Source organism: Nomascus leucogenys, chromosome 3, assembly GCF_006542625.1.
Source record: "Nomascus leucogenys isolate Asia chromosome 3, Asia_NLE_v1, whole genome shotgun sequence".
Taxonomy (NCBI): domain Eukaryota; kingdom Metazoa; phylum Chordata; class Mammalia; order Primates; family Hylobatidae; genus Nomascus; species Nomascus leucogenys.
The window spans coordinates 86,868,512-86,886,923 of record NC_044383.1 but is presented as its reverse complement, the minus strand read 5'-3'; the positions used below and the strand labels follow the sequence as shown (position 1 = coordinate 86,886,923).

General features: G+C 38.3%; 1 protein-coding gene across 1 annotated transcript in view; it reads left to right on the top strand.

Annotated features, from left to right (window-relative positions):
- The window catches only part of SIM1 (SIM bHLH transcription factor 1), a 74,372-nt gene that overhangs the window by 37,409 nt on the left and 18,551 nt on the right, over positions 1–18,412 (top strand). Inside the window, exon 10 of the mRNA XM_003258374.4 lies at positions 5,140–5,308. Within this exon, the coding sequence (XP_003258422.1) occupies positions 5,140–5,308 (169 nt within the window). The remainder of the gene's footprint in view (positions 1–5,139; positions 5,309–18,412) is intronic.

The following is an 18,412-nucleotide window of genomic DNA, read 5'->3' as shown; positions in this document are numbered from 1 at the left end:
CCTTTTGAAGGATATGTCAAATGGCATGTGCCACAGTTCCTTTCCATATGCCAATCATGTCTGAGAGAACAGCATGAACTGCCCTTGAGAAAGTTACCTTATGGAGCCACAAACAGGGTTTGTGTGGCACTTTTCAAGAAAACTTTAGAAGGAGAGCAGTGCTGTCCTTCATTTAGAAAAATCAGATAAGTCAAATTTCTTACCACACTGATTTAAGAGTCTAAGTTCTGTGCAGCTTTTTATTTTGTTCCACTCCATGAGGAAGCATTAAATACATGATTCCACTGAGCATGCATGTAACTTTGAGGACATATGCGATATCAGAAAGTGTCTCACGAAATGAAAGGAAGAGGGTAGGGCCAGACAATTTGTGTCTGGGTTAGGAGGAAGAAAATGGAGCTCATAATGTGATTCCCATCAGCATCTAGCCCTTTAAGCTATACAAATGAAACGCTCAATTTAATAGAATTCTGAAAGTAAAACAAATGCTTTGTTCTTAGTGAATCTGCCATTCAGAGCTGCTCTTGGCAGCACATCAACCGTATTTGAAATGGCTTTAAGTGGGTATTTTTTATTGTGCTTTCAATCCTAGCACATCTTTTGAGCTGTTGGAGTTTTGAACAGAGAAGCAGGAAGGCCAAATTCCTCTCAGAGTGACTGTGTTGCCATAAGGTCCCCATTTGCTGACTTAGCAATAAAGAATTTACCTTAAAAAGTATTCTGGCCATACTGCAATAGATTTTAGAGGCTAAAAAGTAACAGAGTAAATTAAAATGGTCTAGGATTGTATTAGTCTGTTTTCACACTGCTGATAAAGACATGCCCAAGACTGGGAAAAAAAAAAGAGGTTTAATTGGACTTAGAGTCCCACATGTCTGGGGAGGCCTCAGAATCATGGTGGGAGGTAAAAGGAACTTCTCACATGGCAGTGGCAAGAGAAAATGAGGAAAAAGCAAAGGCGGAAATCCCTGATCAACCCATCAGATCTCATGAGACTTATTCACTATCAGAAGAATAGCATGGGAAAGACTGGCCCCCATGATTCAATTACCTCCCCCTGGGTACCGTCCCACAACATGTGGGAATTCCGGGATATGCAATTCAAGTTGAGGTTTGGGTGGGGACACATCCAAACCATATCAGGGATAGAAAGGAAAGCAATACAGTAAAAGGTTTTTATGATGAAATGTATTGTAATCACTACCAAAGTGAAACTATTGTTCTGGGGAGAGCAGGTGCCAAAAATTGTCACACAATTTGGAAGGTAAGATATAATACTATTTATTGAGCATTTACTATGTTCTAGGCACTGTGCTATGAGTTTTTCATAGAATATTTCATCTAAACTTCACCAAATCCAAGGCTAGTCATGGTGGCTCACCCCTGTAATCCCAATACTTTGGGAGGCCAAGGCAGGAGGATTGCTTGAGCCTGGGAGTATGAGACCAACCTGGGCAACATAGAGAGATCTCGTGTCTACCAAAAATAAAAAGAAATCAGTTGAGCATGGTGGTGCATGCCTATAGTCCCAGCTACTTGGGAGGCTGAGGTGGGAGGATTGCTTGAGCTGGGGAGGCTGAAGCTGCAGTGAGCTGAGATTGTACCGCTGCACTCCGACTTGGATGAGACAGCGAGACCCTGTCTCAAACAAAACAAAACAGAACAAAATAAAAAAATTCACCAAATCCATATGAGTTACAAAAAAGAAATTGAGGCCTATACATAGAGGCAGAGGTTAGCTTAAACCACTGATCAACCTGCTGTCATGGTCTTCCATTAAATTTTGGTGGATTATTTTTGTATTTTTGATGTGCACCAAAGCATTAATATTTGTATTAATTTATCAAGAGTCTTTGTATAACTCTTCTTATGTTTTTTAGTTTTCATGTGAATATGTGAAATTTAAAACCATGTCTTGGTTTTAAATGTTATTTTAATCTATTTAATTTGAAGTGTTTCTGTTATTAGAAGCCATACAAAAATTTTGGTAAAACTTTTTCAACAGCGAGATGCATACCCTGGGCGGGGGGTGGGTAGGGGGCTGGGGTCTGAAAGTGTGCAAGAGAGAAATAAATCCTTGCTTATTCCCTGCTTATAGCCATAAAACCCCTGGGCTGAGATGCAGCATCAGGAACGGGTTTACCAAGTTATTTGGCCAAACTTTCATGGGTGCACAATTCTTATTGTCTGTCTAGATCCTGTCAAGCAGGAACTAAATGTCTACTGGACTATTGTCCAATGAACGGAAGTGCATTTGACACATGAAATGCCCAAGGGTGGAGGCTCTACCTCCTGTTAGAGTCCAGTTAACTTGGCTCACTGATGTCCAATGGCAGGTAGGTCAGAGGACTCGCAGCCCATCTGAGTTTTTTCTCATGCAGAAAGGATACTGGGTTGCAAGTTATTAGTGGTCACTGGGAAAAACAATCTTTCTTAGTTTCATCCTTGTTATCTTCCTCCTCTTCCTTCTATGTGAAATACTGTGCAAATGGCCATTGGAATGTAATAAAATATCTCTTAACTCTTCTCCTCTAGGGACTTAGAATCCACTGAGAAAGACAAGAGATAATCACTTGAAAAGTAAGGCTAGAGGTGGAAAAGGATAGTTCTTGCTTCCTTCCCCACAATACTCAGGAACTGGCCCTGGTACCTTCTTCATGAGGGGTAGGAACTTAGTCCTTGTGCTCACTGATGTCTCCCTGTCCCCAGAACAGGGCCCCATACAGAAGAGACACTCAGTAAATATGTATTGAATAAATAGCTTTAGCAGTCAAGAAGGGCTTCATAGAGGCAAGTGGGAGTTAAGAAGAGCTTTATAGGCTAGGAAGAACCAAGAGAGTTTAAAGTCAATTCAGGGACAACTGTTTGGATGAAGCAAGGGGTAGATGAAGGAAAATTTTGAAATATTATCAGAAAAATAAGTGGGAGCCACATTTTGGAGGATATTGCATTTCTGACAGAGTGCTGAGTCTATATGGTCCTTAGAAGGAGTTGATTAGAGCTGAAAAGCAGACCAGTGATGGGATCAGACTTCCCAAGCCTGAAAGACAAATTGCAGATTCACTTCCTAAATTTTTACTGCTTATGTAAAGAACATTTTTTTTAAGAAAGCTTGCCTTGAGTGGATGGATTATTTGATAGGAAGCCATTGTAATTTGCTGATATACATCACTGCCCTGTGTTTGATGGCAGTGATATTGTTGGAGCTGTTTTAGCTGGTTTCTATTCTTACTTAAGAGACTTCTTGTCTCAATTATATTTTATCCATTTTAAATTGACAAGTAAAAAATGTATATCTGTGATGTACAACATGATGTTTCGATGTATGTATACATTGTGGAAAATCTAAATCAAACTATTTAACATGTGCATTACCTCACATACTCATCATTATGTGTGTGTGTGCGTGTGTGTGTTTGTGTGGTGAAAATACTTTTAATCTACTCTATTAGTGATTTTCAAGTACTGAATTATACTTTTGCTTTTGCCTGATCTTGCTATAGAAGAACCAATAGGGACAAAGAAAAGAAGATAAATGAATATTTGCTGATCCGTGGAATGTGCTGGTCACTTTTATGTATATGATTTTATTAATTTGTCAGGTTTTAGGCTGGGTGCAGTGGCCTACGCCTGTAATCCCAGCACTTTGGGAGGCCAAAGTGGGTGCATCACCTGAGGTCAGAAGTTCGAGACTGCCTGATCAACATGGCAAAACCCTGTCTTTACTAAAAATACAAAAATTAGCCAGGTGTTATGGTGGCTTCCTGTAATCCCAGCTACTCGGGAGGCTGAGGCAAGGAAATGGCTTGAACCCAAGAGGTGGAGGCTGCAGTGAACTGAGATCACGCCACTGCACTCCAGACTGGGTGACAGAGTGAGACTCTGTCTTAAAAAAAAAAAATTATCAGTTTTTATATGTTCCTCAATCCAAAGACTATTAAAAATGCATGTAAAAAATTTTAAAAGGCAAACCCATTAGAGAATCAGAGAAAGTGAAAAATAAGAAAAATAAAAGAAGCCAGTGGAGTTTGTTGCACAAAGTGCATGCCGTGAGGACTTTGTACACTTGCTAGAAGTGATTATAAATCAGACTCAGGGCTTGGGGACTTTTGACTTTTAGTGCAAAGAGGGAAACGTGAGGAGCTATATGATTCACAGTGTTCATGAGATCAAAATAAATCAATTACCCAGGGGCAGCCCAGCGAGTTCTGGTACCTGAGAGAAAATTCTCCCATGAGTCTTCATAAAGAAGACTCTCTAAAACATTTTATTTTGGTTGCCAGTGGAAAGAGTTGATATCCTCTTATGAAAACTGAGGAGTCTGACGAGATTCACTGCTGTCTAGAAGCCAGCAAAGGTTGTACCTATGGGCAGGCCAAGGCTGTCGTCTTCAGCCTCTAGATATCTCAAGTATACCTTTGCAATGAGCTTCCTAAGATAAGCTTCATACCACAGTCTGCAGTTATTATGTATGTTTATTTGTTTACTGTTTCTTCTCCCCAATATATTATAATCCACACAAGGGCAGGGTTTATAGGTATCTTATTTATTCTTACATCCCCATGTAGCACAAAGTCTGGTGTATATTAGGAACTGAATAAATATTTATTGAATAAAGGAAGGAATGGAAAGAACGGTGGCAAAGTAACTGAATTAACCTGTTGAGAGGAATTTTTAAGTATTTATAATCCTGCTTAAACTAGTTTCCTAACTTTAAAAATGCTTTGAATGTTTACCAGAATGATTGACCTTAGAACAGCTGAAAGTAGACATTCTCCTTATATTGGTGGTAGACATGCTACCAATAATCTGGTAGCATCAGATGACCACCCCACATAAGGAACCTGTAGAGTAGGTTGTTTAATTCATATCTCATCAAAGAGCTCACAGAAGTTCAGAGAATTTGAATTATGTGTTTATTTTCCACTTAACTAAAAAAAAAATGAATACGTTATTATCAGCACCCTAGTTAAATGTTAGGCCTTGCTAGAATAATCCAGGTGCTTGTGGAAGCTAGTTATAGGGCTAACTTTTGCTTGCCTTCTTTTCAAATTCGGATTACTATCATTCCTAATGAGAGTATGCATGAATCCATTTCCTATGGTGGCTGATTAAGGGCTTTGTCCTCCCACCCTGCAGAGACACAGAATACAAAGGGCTGCAGCTCTCCCTGGATCAGATCTCAGCCTCCAAACCAGCCTTCTCCTATACCAGTAGCTCCACCCCCACCATGACTGACAATAGAAAGGGGGCCAAATCCCGGCTCTCCAGCTCAAAGTCAAAATCCAGGACTTCCCCATACCCTCAGGTAAGTGCACTGCTGTTTTGCAACTTTCTTTATTTTGGCGACATGGTTTGAACTTGAAGTTGAGAAAGTATTAAAACTGTTTGGAATGAATTATCTAGTTTTAATAACTAAAACGTCTATAAATCTGGAAGGTTCTCTAAACTATCTGCCTCCTTTTAAAATAACTGCTAGTACAAATTTGAAATAATTTTATGGTTTACTGCATTAATATAAAGGTCATGAGGGTCTGGTTGTTGTCAGAACTATAAATTCTTTGTGATTTTGAGGAGATTGATCCTGAATTTCCCTCCCACCCAGTGAGTTACCAGAATGATGTAGCCAGCATAACAAAATACAGGAAACAAGAGCTCGATGTAGAAAAATGCGTCTTGGGACAGGAACTAAAGAAGAAGAAAATTAAGAGGGGGAGGCAAAGGATCAAGGATGCATGTTCCCATGCAATTTCAACACAGACTGGCTATTTACTAGAAGGAATGAAATAAAGAGGGTCTTCCAGATGGCAGGAATGGTAGGAAAAGCAAATTCTTCTCGTCTTTGCAAGGTGGAGAGAAGATGAGACCCCGAGAAGTATTCTAGAAACATTGCAAAGTACAAATAGGATTCCTGCTTCTTGAAAGAAAAAAAAATATTTTTCTGTTCAGTCACAGACATATAAACTAGACTATGTCAAGGTGTGTACACAGCTCTCCTGGCCTGAAGGAAGTAGGACAGGACTGAGAATTACCCACTCCCAATATCCTGTGGCCACCTCACCTCCTTCCTTCTCTTTTAATAGCATCGTGTCAAACCTCCTGCAGTTCACTAGAGTAGCTCAGGAAATGCTTCCTGGGCTAGTTTAAAACCAAACTGGAGGCTGGGCACGGTGGTTCATGCCTGTAATCCCAGCACTTTGGGAGGTCGAGGTGGGAGATCACTTGAGGTCAGGGTTTCAAGACCAGTCTGGCCAACATGGTGAAACCCTGTCTCTGCTAAAAATACAAAAATTAGCCAGGTGTGGTGGCATGTGCCTGTAGTCCCAGCTACTCAGGAGGCTGAGATGGGAGAATGGCTTGAACCTTGGCGACAGAGGTTGCAGTGAGCCGAGATCGCACCATTGCACTCCAGGCTGGGCGACAGTGAGACTCTGTCTCAAAAACAAAAACAAAAACAAACTGGTTTCTGAGTCACTTATTCATCAAGGTGGCCTTTGTCATTTATTTTTAAATATATTTTGTAAGTAAAAATGACAATCCAGTAGGTATAGAAACTGTTGTTTTCTTATTTGTCAGAGTTATGTTATTCTGTTGATATCTATAAGTGTATACTATTTGAGAAAATGTTGTTCACTGAATCAGTGGTCACTAAGAGGCTACTATTTGCTAGATTATTTTAGTGGCTTGGTGTATGAAGATGAGCACAACATGGTCTCTGCCTCTAAGAGACTTATGTCACATGGTTTGAAGTCTTCCACAGAAGATCAGGTTTCTTTACTCTGGCAAAAGAAAGGAGAGTAGACGTGTGATGCCCAGACGTTTTTCAGTGCACAACTTCCATTATAAGTACTGAGCACTTAACTTATAAAATATATATTTTAGTCAAAGTCACTGCAGAGAAGAAGCTGCTGCTTCTTTTTTTTTTTTTTTTTTTTTTTCTTTTTTGAGATGGAGTCTCATTCTGTTGCCCAGGCTGGAGTGCAGTGGCACAGTCTCGGCTCACCATAACCTCCACCTCCTGGGTTCAAGCGATTCTCCTGCCTTAGCTTCCCGAGTAGTTGGGATTACAGGTGCTGCCACCATGCCCGTCTAATTTTTGTATTTTTAGTAGAGATGGGGTTTCACCATGCTGGCCGGGCTGGTCTCGAACTCCCGACCTTAGGCAATCCGCTTGCCTCGGCCTCCCAAAGTGCTGGGATTACAGATGTGAGCCACCACGCTCGGCCAGGAGCTGCTTCTTTTTATGGAACATCTAATGAGAAGATTTTCTTATTGCTATCTTGTACCTTGGCAAGAGAGTTTTATGGTTTCTTTTTACTGCTTGGAAAGATGGATTATGGCTTTGGGTAGTTCTCTCCTTTAATATATAGATGTGTTGGACACATAGATGAAAGAAGAATTTAAATTAGGAGGTACTAAGTAGAAGGAGTTTGTCTATTGCTATATAGAAATTAAGCCACAAAAATAAAATCTCCCTATTGGACCCCCAAATCCTCACTCTCTAGTCTTTGTTCTCTTTCATACTCAGCTCTTAACATCTAACATTTCTATTAGTTCACTCTAACAGGATGCTAAGTGTTATAACTACCATTAGACTATCCCTTCCATGTGGTGAGGGTGGGCAGAAAGGAGTTAACTGGAAAGTTATACACGTTCTATGATTTAAAGAAAAGGAACACAGATGAGTAGAAAATGGAAAATTTTCTTTTTTAATTTTTTATATTTATTTATTTATTTATTTATTTATTTTTGGAGACAGGGTCTCAGTCTGTTGCCCAGGCTGGAGTGCAGTGGCAAGATCCTAGCTCACTGCAGCCTCGAACTCCTAGGCTTAAGCAATACTTCCCTGTAGTATCAGGTTTCTAAGTAGCTGGTACTACAGGCACACAACAATGTGCCCCATTAATTTTTAATTTTTTTTTTGTTTTTTGTAGACATGGGAGTCTCACTTTGTTGCCCAGGCTGGTCTTGAACTCCTGGCTTCAAGCCATCCTCCTGCGTCGGCCTCCCAAGTGCCCATTTTTCATTTTTTCTCTCCAAAATTGTTCTTTCTTCTAGAAATGTTCTATGAAATGCACATGCACACACATATGTCCACATAAGATTTATCTTGAAGTTTGTGTATTTGTTATTGTGGTTAATGCTTATATAAACTAGTCCTTAGAATTTCAACCATACGTCTCATTTGAAATTGCACAGTCATAAATTAAGTTTACTTAACATTTATGTGCCTAGTTAAAGTTATTCTTTAGTTGTGTTTCGTTAATCATGGTGCTAAATCAATCATTGACTGAGTTCCTGCTGCATGGGTTGTTGATAACCTAGAGATCAGAAATGGAGCATGCTATCCTTGGTGTTATACAGACAAGCGAGCAGGCATTTACAGTGAATTGTCATAGGCTGAGTTTCCTCTGGGGCACACTGGAAAAGCATGATGTCCAGGACAAACTAATCACCGTTTCTGTTGGAAGAAGCAACTTAGAAGTCCTTCATCTTGAATTCTAAATTCTCAAAATTTTTTAAAATTAGCTTCTCAAAAATCTTATCTGGTCCAAATTGTTTGTATATTGTTAAGGAATAATTCACTTTTAATTTTCACGCATCATTGTTATTGTGTGTCTTTGACTTAACAGATGCTAGCTGAATACCTGCATTAAAAAGATACTTCTCTGGCCATCATAATAGTTGGTAGTTAGGGGTTGGATTAAAAAGTGCTAGACTATAAAGAAGTGGTAAAAGAAATATCCTTAAGTTTTGCAGTACAGATGAAGTCATAAATTATATACTGGAATAAGTATTATCTAGGAGATGGTGTATAAAAAAGACATTGCTGGTGGTGTAAGCAATATGGACTCTGGCCTAGCAGAGGAAAGTGTTGTGAAAGACCTGGCATCGAGGGTAGAACTCAGGTATATGAGCATAAGGGAGAGGAGAGGGGACTTCAGGAAGCCTGAGATTATGAGGAAATGCAGGAATAAATTGTTAATGTGATTGGGTCTGGAGGTGGAGTGGAGGAGGGTTGGTGTCTTTTAATGAGAGCAAAGAAGAAGTGATATGTTTGGAAACATAGATTGGTACCAACTATATGCTAGGCCAAAGAGTTTAGAGTTTGTTTTTTTGAGAACTAGTAAAGGTTTTGAACAGGAAATGAGAGGGTTAATGTGATCGAAGCAAGGAAAACTATTTAGGGGACTAATTTTAATAGTCTGGTGTGAGTCTGTGAAGATCTAAACTAAAGTTCTCTCCTGAAATAAAAGGGACTGTAGAGGAAGAATGGATAGAATGTTTTATCCTTTGTTGCTTGTACCTTTTCTTGTCATAAATATATTCTGATCATTATGGATTTAGTTGGAAATTATACTTTTAAAGCTTACTTTTAGTAGTTATTGACACACATATCAGATTCTCCTTTCTGTGTTAATAGCTGCAAAATAAATTCCTTTTTAGTGACTAAATGATAAAGCTTTTAATTGTATTTAATTTTAAATATTTCTGTCCATTTTTTTCAAAAATAAGGTGACAGTCTTTTTTGTTATCTACATATTTACATATTTTTGGCATGAAAATTCTCATCAAAATTTTCAAGAGGCAGTTTCCAGAGCAAAAGCAAAATTGGACTCATAGGGTAATGTCTTGTGCCTCTTTAGCTACTTAAATAAATAGTGATTTAATGATTCTATCACTATTATTCATTAGGCTTTTTGCTCTAATATATATTAGGCATATCTAGATTTCTAACAGATACCTAACAAATGGCTGACAGTAACACTGCTTTTTGGAATTATTTAGGCATCCTTATACGAATATTCAAGACATGCACAAATTGTAATTTGCTACCACTGTAAGAATTAAAGAAAGAGGAGAGAAACATGAAGGGTGGCTCTCCAGTCAACAAGGACAGGTTTATTTTAGAAAATGAACCTGAGAGGGACTTTCGGCTGAGTTAGGTCAGAGCCACACTGTCTTACAGACTAAGAGTTTTTAAGGATTCAGGGTGAGAGAGTTTATTAGAGGATTGGACTGCTTCTGTGTCTCTTTGCTGTGCTTATCTGTGAGGGAGAGTTGTGTGTCTGTTCTCATACATCTTCATGCAGCTGCAGGCATCCCCCTGAGTCTGCTTTTAGCTTCCCTATCTTAGTGAACATGAAGGAAAAGGAATGTGCTTATTAAGGCCCCCTGTTTTACTGGGGCCAATTGTATGAGGGTGAAGTTTGGCAGTTACCCAAGAGACTTTCCCACCACCTCCCTCTGTGCCCAAGCTGTCTTATCTGTATTTTACTGTCTGCTCTTCCTGGCTGCTTGTAGTTAGAAGGAAAGTGATTTCCTTGAAATGCATAAGGCTAGAAAAGGAGCTGGAACTTAAAGTGGCGGTCCAAGATGATGGTGCTCCTGCTCTGTCAACCACCACTCAGTTTGTCTGCATTAATAGATGAAACTTTAGGTCCCTTTCTGGTATGAGATACCCTTAGGAATGATTTTAGACTTGATTATATTATGGCCACTTAATGAATGACTCAGTTACCTTTGTACCTCTGTACCTTTGTACCCAAGGTATTACTTGGGACAGGAGAGGTCAAAATAAAATTGTTTGGAATGGTTTTGGAAAAATTGTAAGAAATATTACAGTTAATTTCCAAGATTCTGCCCATAGCTACTGTGCTGCTGTATGGTGGCAATCTTACCATTATGACAGTTGTATTTTATTATTATGACATTTGTTATGCTTATGAAAATAACAATGTATTTTTCATAGTTCTGCTGAATTAGAAATACTGAGTTTATAGAATTTATTTCAAAGACTTTATCTGCTAGAAATTGCTGCAATATTTTCTGTCTATTTTAATAAAACTAGTTATAGCTACATTAACACCAGTTGGATGTTATCTTGCCATGGTTTCGTCATGTCAATTATGAATAAATTGCCTCCTCACTCCAGAGTTTCCTTTTAAACTTCTCACTGGCATATTTATAGTTACATTTATTACAGAAAGTGCGTGCCATCCTGTTTTATTGTATCATCCTGCCCTCCTCTTGCCTTTTCCCTAGTCAGTAATAACCAGTACACTACATAATTCAGTAGTAACAGTGCCTACAGAAGACTGTATGCTTCTGAAATCTGAAAGTATTTAATCACTTGCTACAGATACACTGTAACACTTGCAGATTTTATTCCACATCTGTTACCTTAAATAATCCCACAGAACCCTCTTAATTTTCATTGCCAGCAATCTGGCTTCCTTTTGGTGAAGGTAGAAACTCTTCCTTTGCAAAGGTTTTCTCTGGTCTCAAAAATATACCAGTGACTACTATGCTGAGAGACTGACTTTTTAAGTCACAGATATCAGAAGGGTCAATAATTTCTTATGCATAGTTATCCCTTTATACATAGCACTTCTATTGGTATAGCTATTCCTTCATTTCATGTTTTATATGTAACACCCAAATATGTAATCCTTGACCATTAACAACAAAAATTTTTAATGCATTTTGCCAGAAAAATTTAGGTTATCTTCCTAGAAAGTCTTATATTAGATAGGTTTATTTGTATTTCCTGTCCATGGATAAATTCGAGATTAGTCTTCCTCTCCTGTTGAAATTTTGGGAGATTATTAGAGTAGACCTTTATAATATTTTTAGATGGTTTTCATAAATGAATCTCAGATTATTATTTTAGAAAACATTTTACTCAGTGGGGTGAGGCCTCTGTAGTTTGGTTTTTACTAACTCTTGCATTTAGTTAAATACTATGATGTGCAATAAAGCAATACAGGTGAATTCTTAAGCGACTAGAGTCTAGTTGGGGAGGCAAAGCTAACCTGTTAGAGAAGAATTATAAGATGTCGTTGGTCATAGGGCCTCAAGGCCACAATTTCTACCCTTTTATACTCTTGGCATATGACTGAGTCAAGGGGCAGACAGTGGTGTCCAGGGACTGTTGGCTTCTGCCCATCCATCCCTTTTCACAAACAGGGTTTCTCCATGATTGCTTTATGAAATCACATTCTGTTCACACTATTCTCCATTAATTAACTTCCTTAGAACCCCAAATATATTTGTCACCATCCTGTTTTTCTATCTTGGGTCTCAGGAGGAACCAGGGTGCCTTATTTCAAATAGGTTATAGTGAAGTCTGCTATGAAGGACACACAATCTTGCTGAGTGAATATGCATGGTAAAGGGGCACAGAGAAAGGGAACATTTTAGGAGACAGTGTGCAGAAGGGTAAAGAGATGGAAGGGAACTAACAGTAGGGATAGGCAAAAGTGGTTGTTTCCAATGCAGTTTATCTAAGCCATTATAGAGAACTTATTTGGCCTTCACCTTGCTTTGGAGCACAACAGTATAAAATAGATATTTATGGTAGATAAATTAGTTACATGGAATCAGATATAGGATTGTATACCTTTTTGTTTGTTTACTTAAGTGGGTATATATCTTAGGTATAATATTTTATTGATGTTTATTATCATAACATCATAATACACACTGATACATGGCATTTAGAATGCATTCCTTATAGTGAGAATTTAAAGATGACAAATCTCACAAAAACTAAGTAAATGGATGGCTAGATTTAGTCACATTAGTTTTCTAAGTAAGGCAGCAGGAATTATTGAATAAGAAAAGACCAGTAAGAAGAAAAAATGAGAAAAAGTGGCATAAATGAGGAAGGTGAAATTAGACCTAGCAACAATGACATGGTAAAACGAAGAAATTTTGGGGCAGTAAAGGTAAGATTCATGAGGATAGGAGATGTTGCCCTTGGTAACCAGATTGCCTTGGCCACCTAGAAGTCCTTAGCAGATATTAAGTGAGTGCATGAGTGAATGGATGGATGATTCCCACCAAGGTGATGGGGTAGATGGAGAAAGAAGCAGGAGAGTGAGTGATGAGACGTGTTAAGTCCTGAGGATACCGTCCTCACCCCAGAGAGCTTACAGATTCAATGGGGAAGATTAAAATGTAAACATCATTAAAACACATGTAGTATGAATGATATAAAGGAATGTGGTGGTGTCAGTGTGGTATCTGTGGTGGTGGTGGTATGTGTTGGGAGTTGACCTGCCCTTCCAGCAATGATCTGGAGGCAGGGGTTGGGAGCAGATAGTGAGAGAACCAGTAGCCCCTAGGCTTAGACAGCTCACATGTTAAGGGGAGTTATCAGCAGGATTGGGTTTATCCCTGTTTACAAGATTTGCAAAGGGGCTGCAAGATGACAGTTAATAAATTCCTGGTGTAGCTTGGGTGCCCTTCGAGGACCAGACTCATGATCACTCTCAACACCCAGCTGTGACCTTCCTTCCTTCCTTCCTTCCTTCCTTCCTTCCTTCCTTCCTCCCTCCCTCCCTTCCTTCCCTTCCTTCCTTCTCTCTTTCTTTCTTTCTTGAGACAGAGTCTTGCTCTGTCACCCAGCCTCGAGTACAGTGGCACTGTCTCAGCTCACTGTAACCTCTGCCTCCTGGGTTCAAGCCATTCTCCTGCCTCAGTCTCCCTAGTAGCTGGGATTACTGGCGCCCACCACCACAGCTGGCTAATTTTTGTATTTTTAGTAGAGACGGGGTTTCGCCATGTTAGCCAGGCTGGTCTTGAACTCCTGACCTCAGGTGATCCACCCACCTTGGCCTCCCAAAGTGCTGGGATAACAGGCACAAGCTACCATGCCCAGCCCAAGATGTGATTTTCTATGCTTTCACCCATTTGATCTTCTTTCCCCCATTGCCTGTGTCCTGGGAGCTCCCTCAGCCTGGATGATTGTAACAGCATCTTAATTTTCTCCCTATTTTGGAAAATTTTCCTCCCCAGTCTGCCATGTCTCCCAGACCACTGATCATGTTAGTGCTTGGAGACCCACCACTGCCCTAGCTGTTCCTCAAGGTCATTTATAATTGGGCCCTAAATAACCTTCCCCACATTCTCTCTTGTTGGTCCCCTACCTGAACTTTGTGATCTAGGTAGACTGGCCTACTCACTCTTTAGTGAATGCCTTGTCTTTTTCTGCCCCTATGCTTGTGCTTATGCATTTATTTCTGCATGCATTGCCCCTATTTTTCAAAATTCTGCTTAAGGTCCAGATTGAGTGCCACCTCTTTCATAAAATATTGCTGAGTTATATTTCTTCTTTGGACCCCTATTTAGAATAATCTGCCTTCTACTGCCTTCTAGACATGTCGTATCTCCTCTCTTGGGCTATAATCTCTTTGAAAGTAATGACATGTCTTTTTCATATCCACCTCCCTCCCCCTCCATTCCCCAGCATCCACGTATTTACTCACTAAATGGTAATGGAATGAATGAATAAATAAATAAATTTAAAAAGTGTGCGGACTCTTTGTTAATTGTCTGTGGAGATATAAAAACCCCAAGAGGAGGGGAACATACTGCTACTAAGAAATGTATAACCTCTGTAAAGAGACAAAACAATCTAGGGATGGTCTGACAAATGCCACATCATGTAATAAAAATCAAACACCTAAGCGCTAAGGAGGAATTAGATGTGGTGGACTCTAAGGGTTCTTTTGAGAGTAAAGCTTTGAATGAGCACTCTCTGTCTCATACTCCAGGGTTTCCAGTCCTGAGCTGGGCTTTCTAGTCTTCATGTCCTCACTGTCATCTCCAGTACAAAACAGAAATATGTGACAGCTGATATTTACTTTGTATGTGTGTTTTGATAATAAAATAATTGCATTGGCAGTTGAGCGGCTGTGTAGGAAATGCCATTTGACCCTATCTTCCGTCTCAGTTACCCATGTTTGTTTATGGGCTCAGCCCTAGTTCCAGGGCTCAGTTCTCATGATAACTAGTCTCTTTCTAGATTACATTCTTATTCTTCTAATAGTTTATATGCATTTTTTTGTTCTACATCTTTAATAGTGTTATGCTTATGAAAGATAGATTTTCTTCACAATAAAGGGAAAATGTCTTAAATTATTTTCTGTTTGTTTGTCTTGGTTTTTGATATTCTGGACATAAAAGGTCTTGTGAGGGTCATGTTCATTCATAACGTTTCTTGACTCTTGTTCCCTCCTCACTGTCTTTGTCTGGTTTCAGGCTCTCTGGAAGAGGACATCACATTTAGAGAACTTCATCTGCCTCTTTATTGTTCTTTTGGTCTCTGATCATTCCTGCCAGGATAAGATTCCTGAAATATGATTTTCATTATGCCTTACTTTATCTGCTTAAATACCTACAGAGCCACCTCATTGGTTAGAGTATGACATCCAATCTTGCCAGTCTAGCCCATTGCCTGCCTCACTCTATCCACTCCGGTCCACCTGCCAACCCTGCCCCCATGTCAGCACTCCACTCTAGCTAGAGTCTGTTTACTCTGCCTGAGGATAACTTGCTTCTCAAATCCTATCCACCCATCAAAGCACAGCTGCAGCTGTGTCTCTCATCCTTACAGATTCCTGGATATACGTCATAATTTATGTTCAGCATGTCACAATTCCATAGTGTAGTGTGGTTTGGATCTGGGGAAGGGTTAGTGCCAAAAAAGAAATCAGGCAGCGGGTGGAGCAACTGTGCTAAATCAAATGGGAAGCCTCTGCTTATGGCTTAATGGAAGTGATGCTGCAATTAACGATTCTGCTCCCCAGCTTAAAAGAAGAGAGGAGGAGAATGGCTGAATATACTATCAAAATGTATCCAGGGAAATTTATTTTAACAAAATCTATAGAATAAAATATTATTAAAACTAAAGAGTAAATTTAAAGAGAGCAATGCCTCATTTGACAGTTTATGGTGGGATTTGACCCTTCTAGAGTTAATGAAGTTGAATTTGGATATCTTTAGCTAAGAAATATAGATTTCTTTAATTCTTCCTTCTTCGACAGATTTTTTAGGAAACTCCCTTAGTGTATTATAGTGCATGGAATTGCTTTGTTTTTCCATAAGGTCAAGGTTCTGATGCAGAATATACATTTTTCTTAAGCTCATGCAGAACATTTTCCAGATAGGTCATATGTTAGTCCACAAATCAAGTCTTAATAAATTCAAGAAGGTTGGACTTATATCAAGTATCTTTTCTGACTACAGTTGTATGAAACTAACAATAAGTAACAGGAGGAGAATTGAAAAATTTGCAATTTCATGGAAATTAACAAACTCCTGAACAACCAATGAGTCAGAATAAATAAAAAAAGAAATAAAAAATATCTTGAGATGAATGAAAATGGGAACACAACGTATGAAAATGTCTGGGTTGCAGCAAAAGTAGTTTTAATAGGAAAGTGTATAAACACTTACATTAAGAAAAAAAATAAAGATCTCATATAACCCAACTTTACACCTAAAGGAACTATAAGGTAAAGAACAAATTAGACTGAAGTTTAGCAGAAGGAAGGAATTAATAAAGGTTGGAGCAGGAGTAAATGAAATAGAGAATGGAAAACAATAGAAAAGATAAACAGAAGTAAGAGTTGGTTTTTTGAGAAGATCAACATAATTGACAAATCTTTAGCTAGACTAACCAAAAAAAAATGATAGGGGACACAAATAAAAAATTATAAATGGAAGAGGAAATATTATAGCTGATACTACAGAAACATCAATGATTATAAGAGACCCCTATGAACAATTATATGCTAACAAATTGGATAACTTACTCTTCTGGATAAATTTCTAGAACATACAGCCTACCAAGACTGAATCATTAAGGCATAGAAAATCTGAACACATCATACCTAATGTTAAATGACGAGTTAATGGGTGCAGCACACCAACATGGCACATGTATACATATGTAACTAACCTGCATGTTGTGCACATGTACCCTAAAACTTAAAGTATATAAAAAAAAGAAAATCTGAACACCTCAATAATGTGTAAGGAGATTAAATCAATCATCAGAACCCTCCTAAACAAAACAAAGTCTAATATCAGATGACTTCGCTGGTGAATTCTACCAAACACTTAAAGAATTAATGCCAATCTTTCTAAAACTCTTCCAAAAAATTGAAGAAGAAACATTTCCAAACTCATTTTACAAGGCCAACATTACCCTGATACTGAAGCCAAAAAGGACACCACAAGAAAAGAAAATGACATGTCGGTATCCCTGGTGAACACAGACACCCAAATTCTCAACAAATTACTAGCAAACAAAATTGAACAACGTATTGAAAGGATCATACACAATGATCAAGTGGGATTTATCCCTGGGATGCAAGGTTGGTTCCATCCACAAATCAATAAATGTTATATACCACATTAACTGAATGAAGGATAAAAATCATGTGATCATCTCAACAGATGCTGAAAAGGCATTTGATAAAATTCAATATCCTTTCATGATAAAAACTCTCAACAAATTAGTATAGAATAAATGTAACACAACATAATAAAGATTATATAGGGCAGGCTAATGTTATACTCAATGGTGAAAAGCTGAAAACTTTCCCTCTGAGACCAGGAATAAGAAAAGAGAGAAATAGAAAAAAAATTCTCAAATTCATATAGAGCCAAAAAGACCCCGAATATCCAAAGCACCTCTTGAGAAAGAAGAACAAAGATGAATGCATCACACTTCCAGGCTTCAAACAATATTATTATACAAAGCTATGATAATCCATACAATAACAGTACCAGCTTTAAAACAGACATATACCCCAGTGAAAGAGAACAGAGAGCCCAGAAATAAACCCACATATATATGATCAACTAATATTTGACAAAGATGCCAAGAATGCAAAAAGGGGAAAGGAAAGTTTTTTCAATAAATTGTGCTGGGAAAACCAGATATCTACATACAAAGAATGAAATTAACTTGAATGGATTAAAAACCTACATGTAAGGCCTGAAACTATAAAGTTTCTAGAAAAAAACATAGGGAAAAAGCTCCTTGACATAGGTTTTGATAATGATTTTTCAGACATGACACCAAAGCACTGACAACAAAAGCAAAAATAAATCAGTGGGAGTACATCAAACTAAAAAGCTTCTGCATAGCAAAAGAAACAATATAATGAAAATGCAGCCTTTGGAGTGAGAGAAAATATTTGCAAATCATATATATGATGAAGAGTTAATATCGCAAACATATAAGGAACTTGTACAACTCAATAGCAAAATAAACAAAAGAGAAAAGCAGAAAAAAGAAAGAAAAGAAGAAGGAAATATTTGATTAAAAATGAGCAAAGGACCTGAATAGACCTTTTCCTGAAGAAGGCATACAAATGGTCAACATGTACATGAAAAGGTGCTCAACATCACTAATCATCAGAGAAATGCAAATCAAAGCCTCAATGAGATATCACCTTGTACCTGTTAGAATGGCTATTATTAAAAAAGATAAGAGTTAAGTGTTGACAAAGATGTGTAGAAAAGGGAAACCCAGGCAGTGAGTGGAATGTAAATTGGTACAGCCATTATGGAAAATGGTATGAAATTTCTTCAAAAAATTAAAAATAGAACT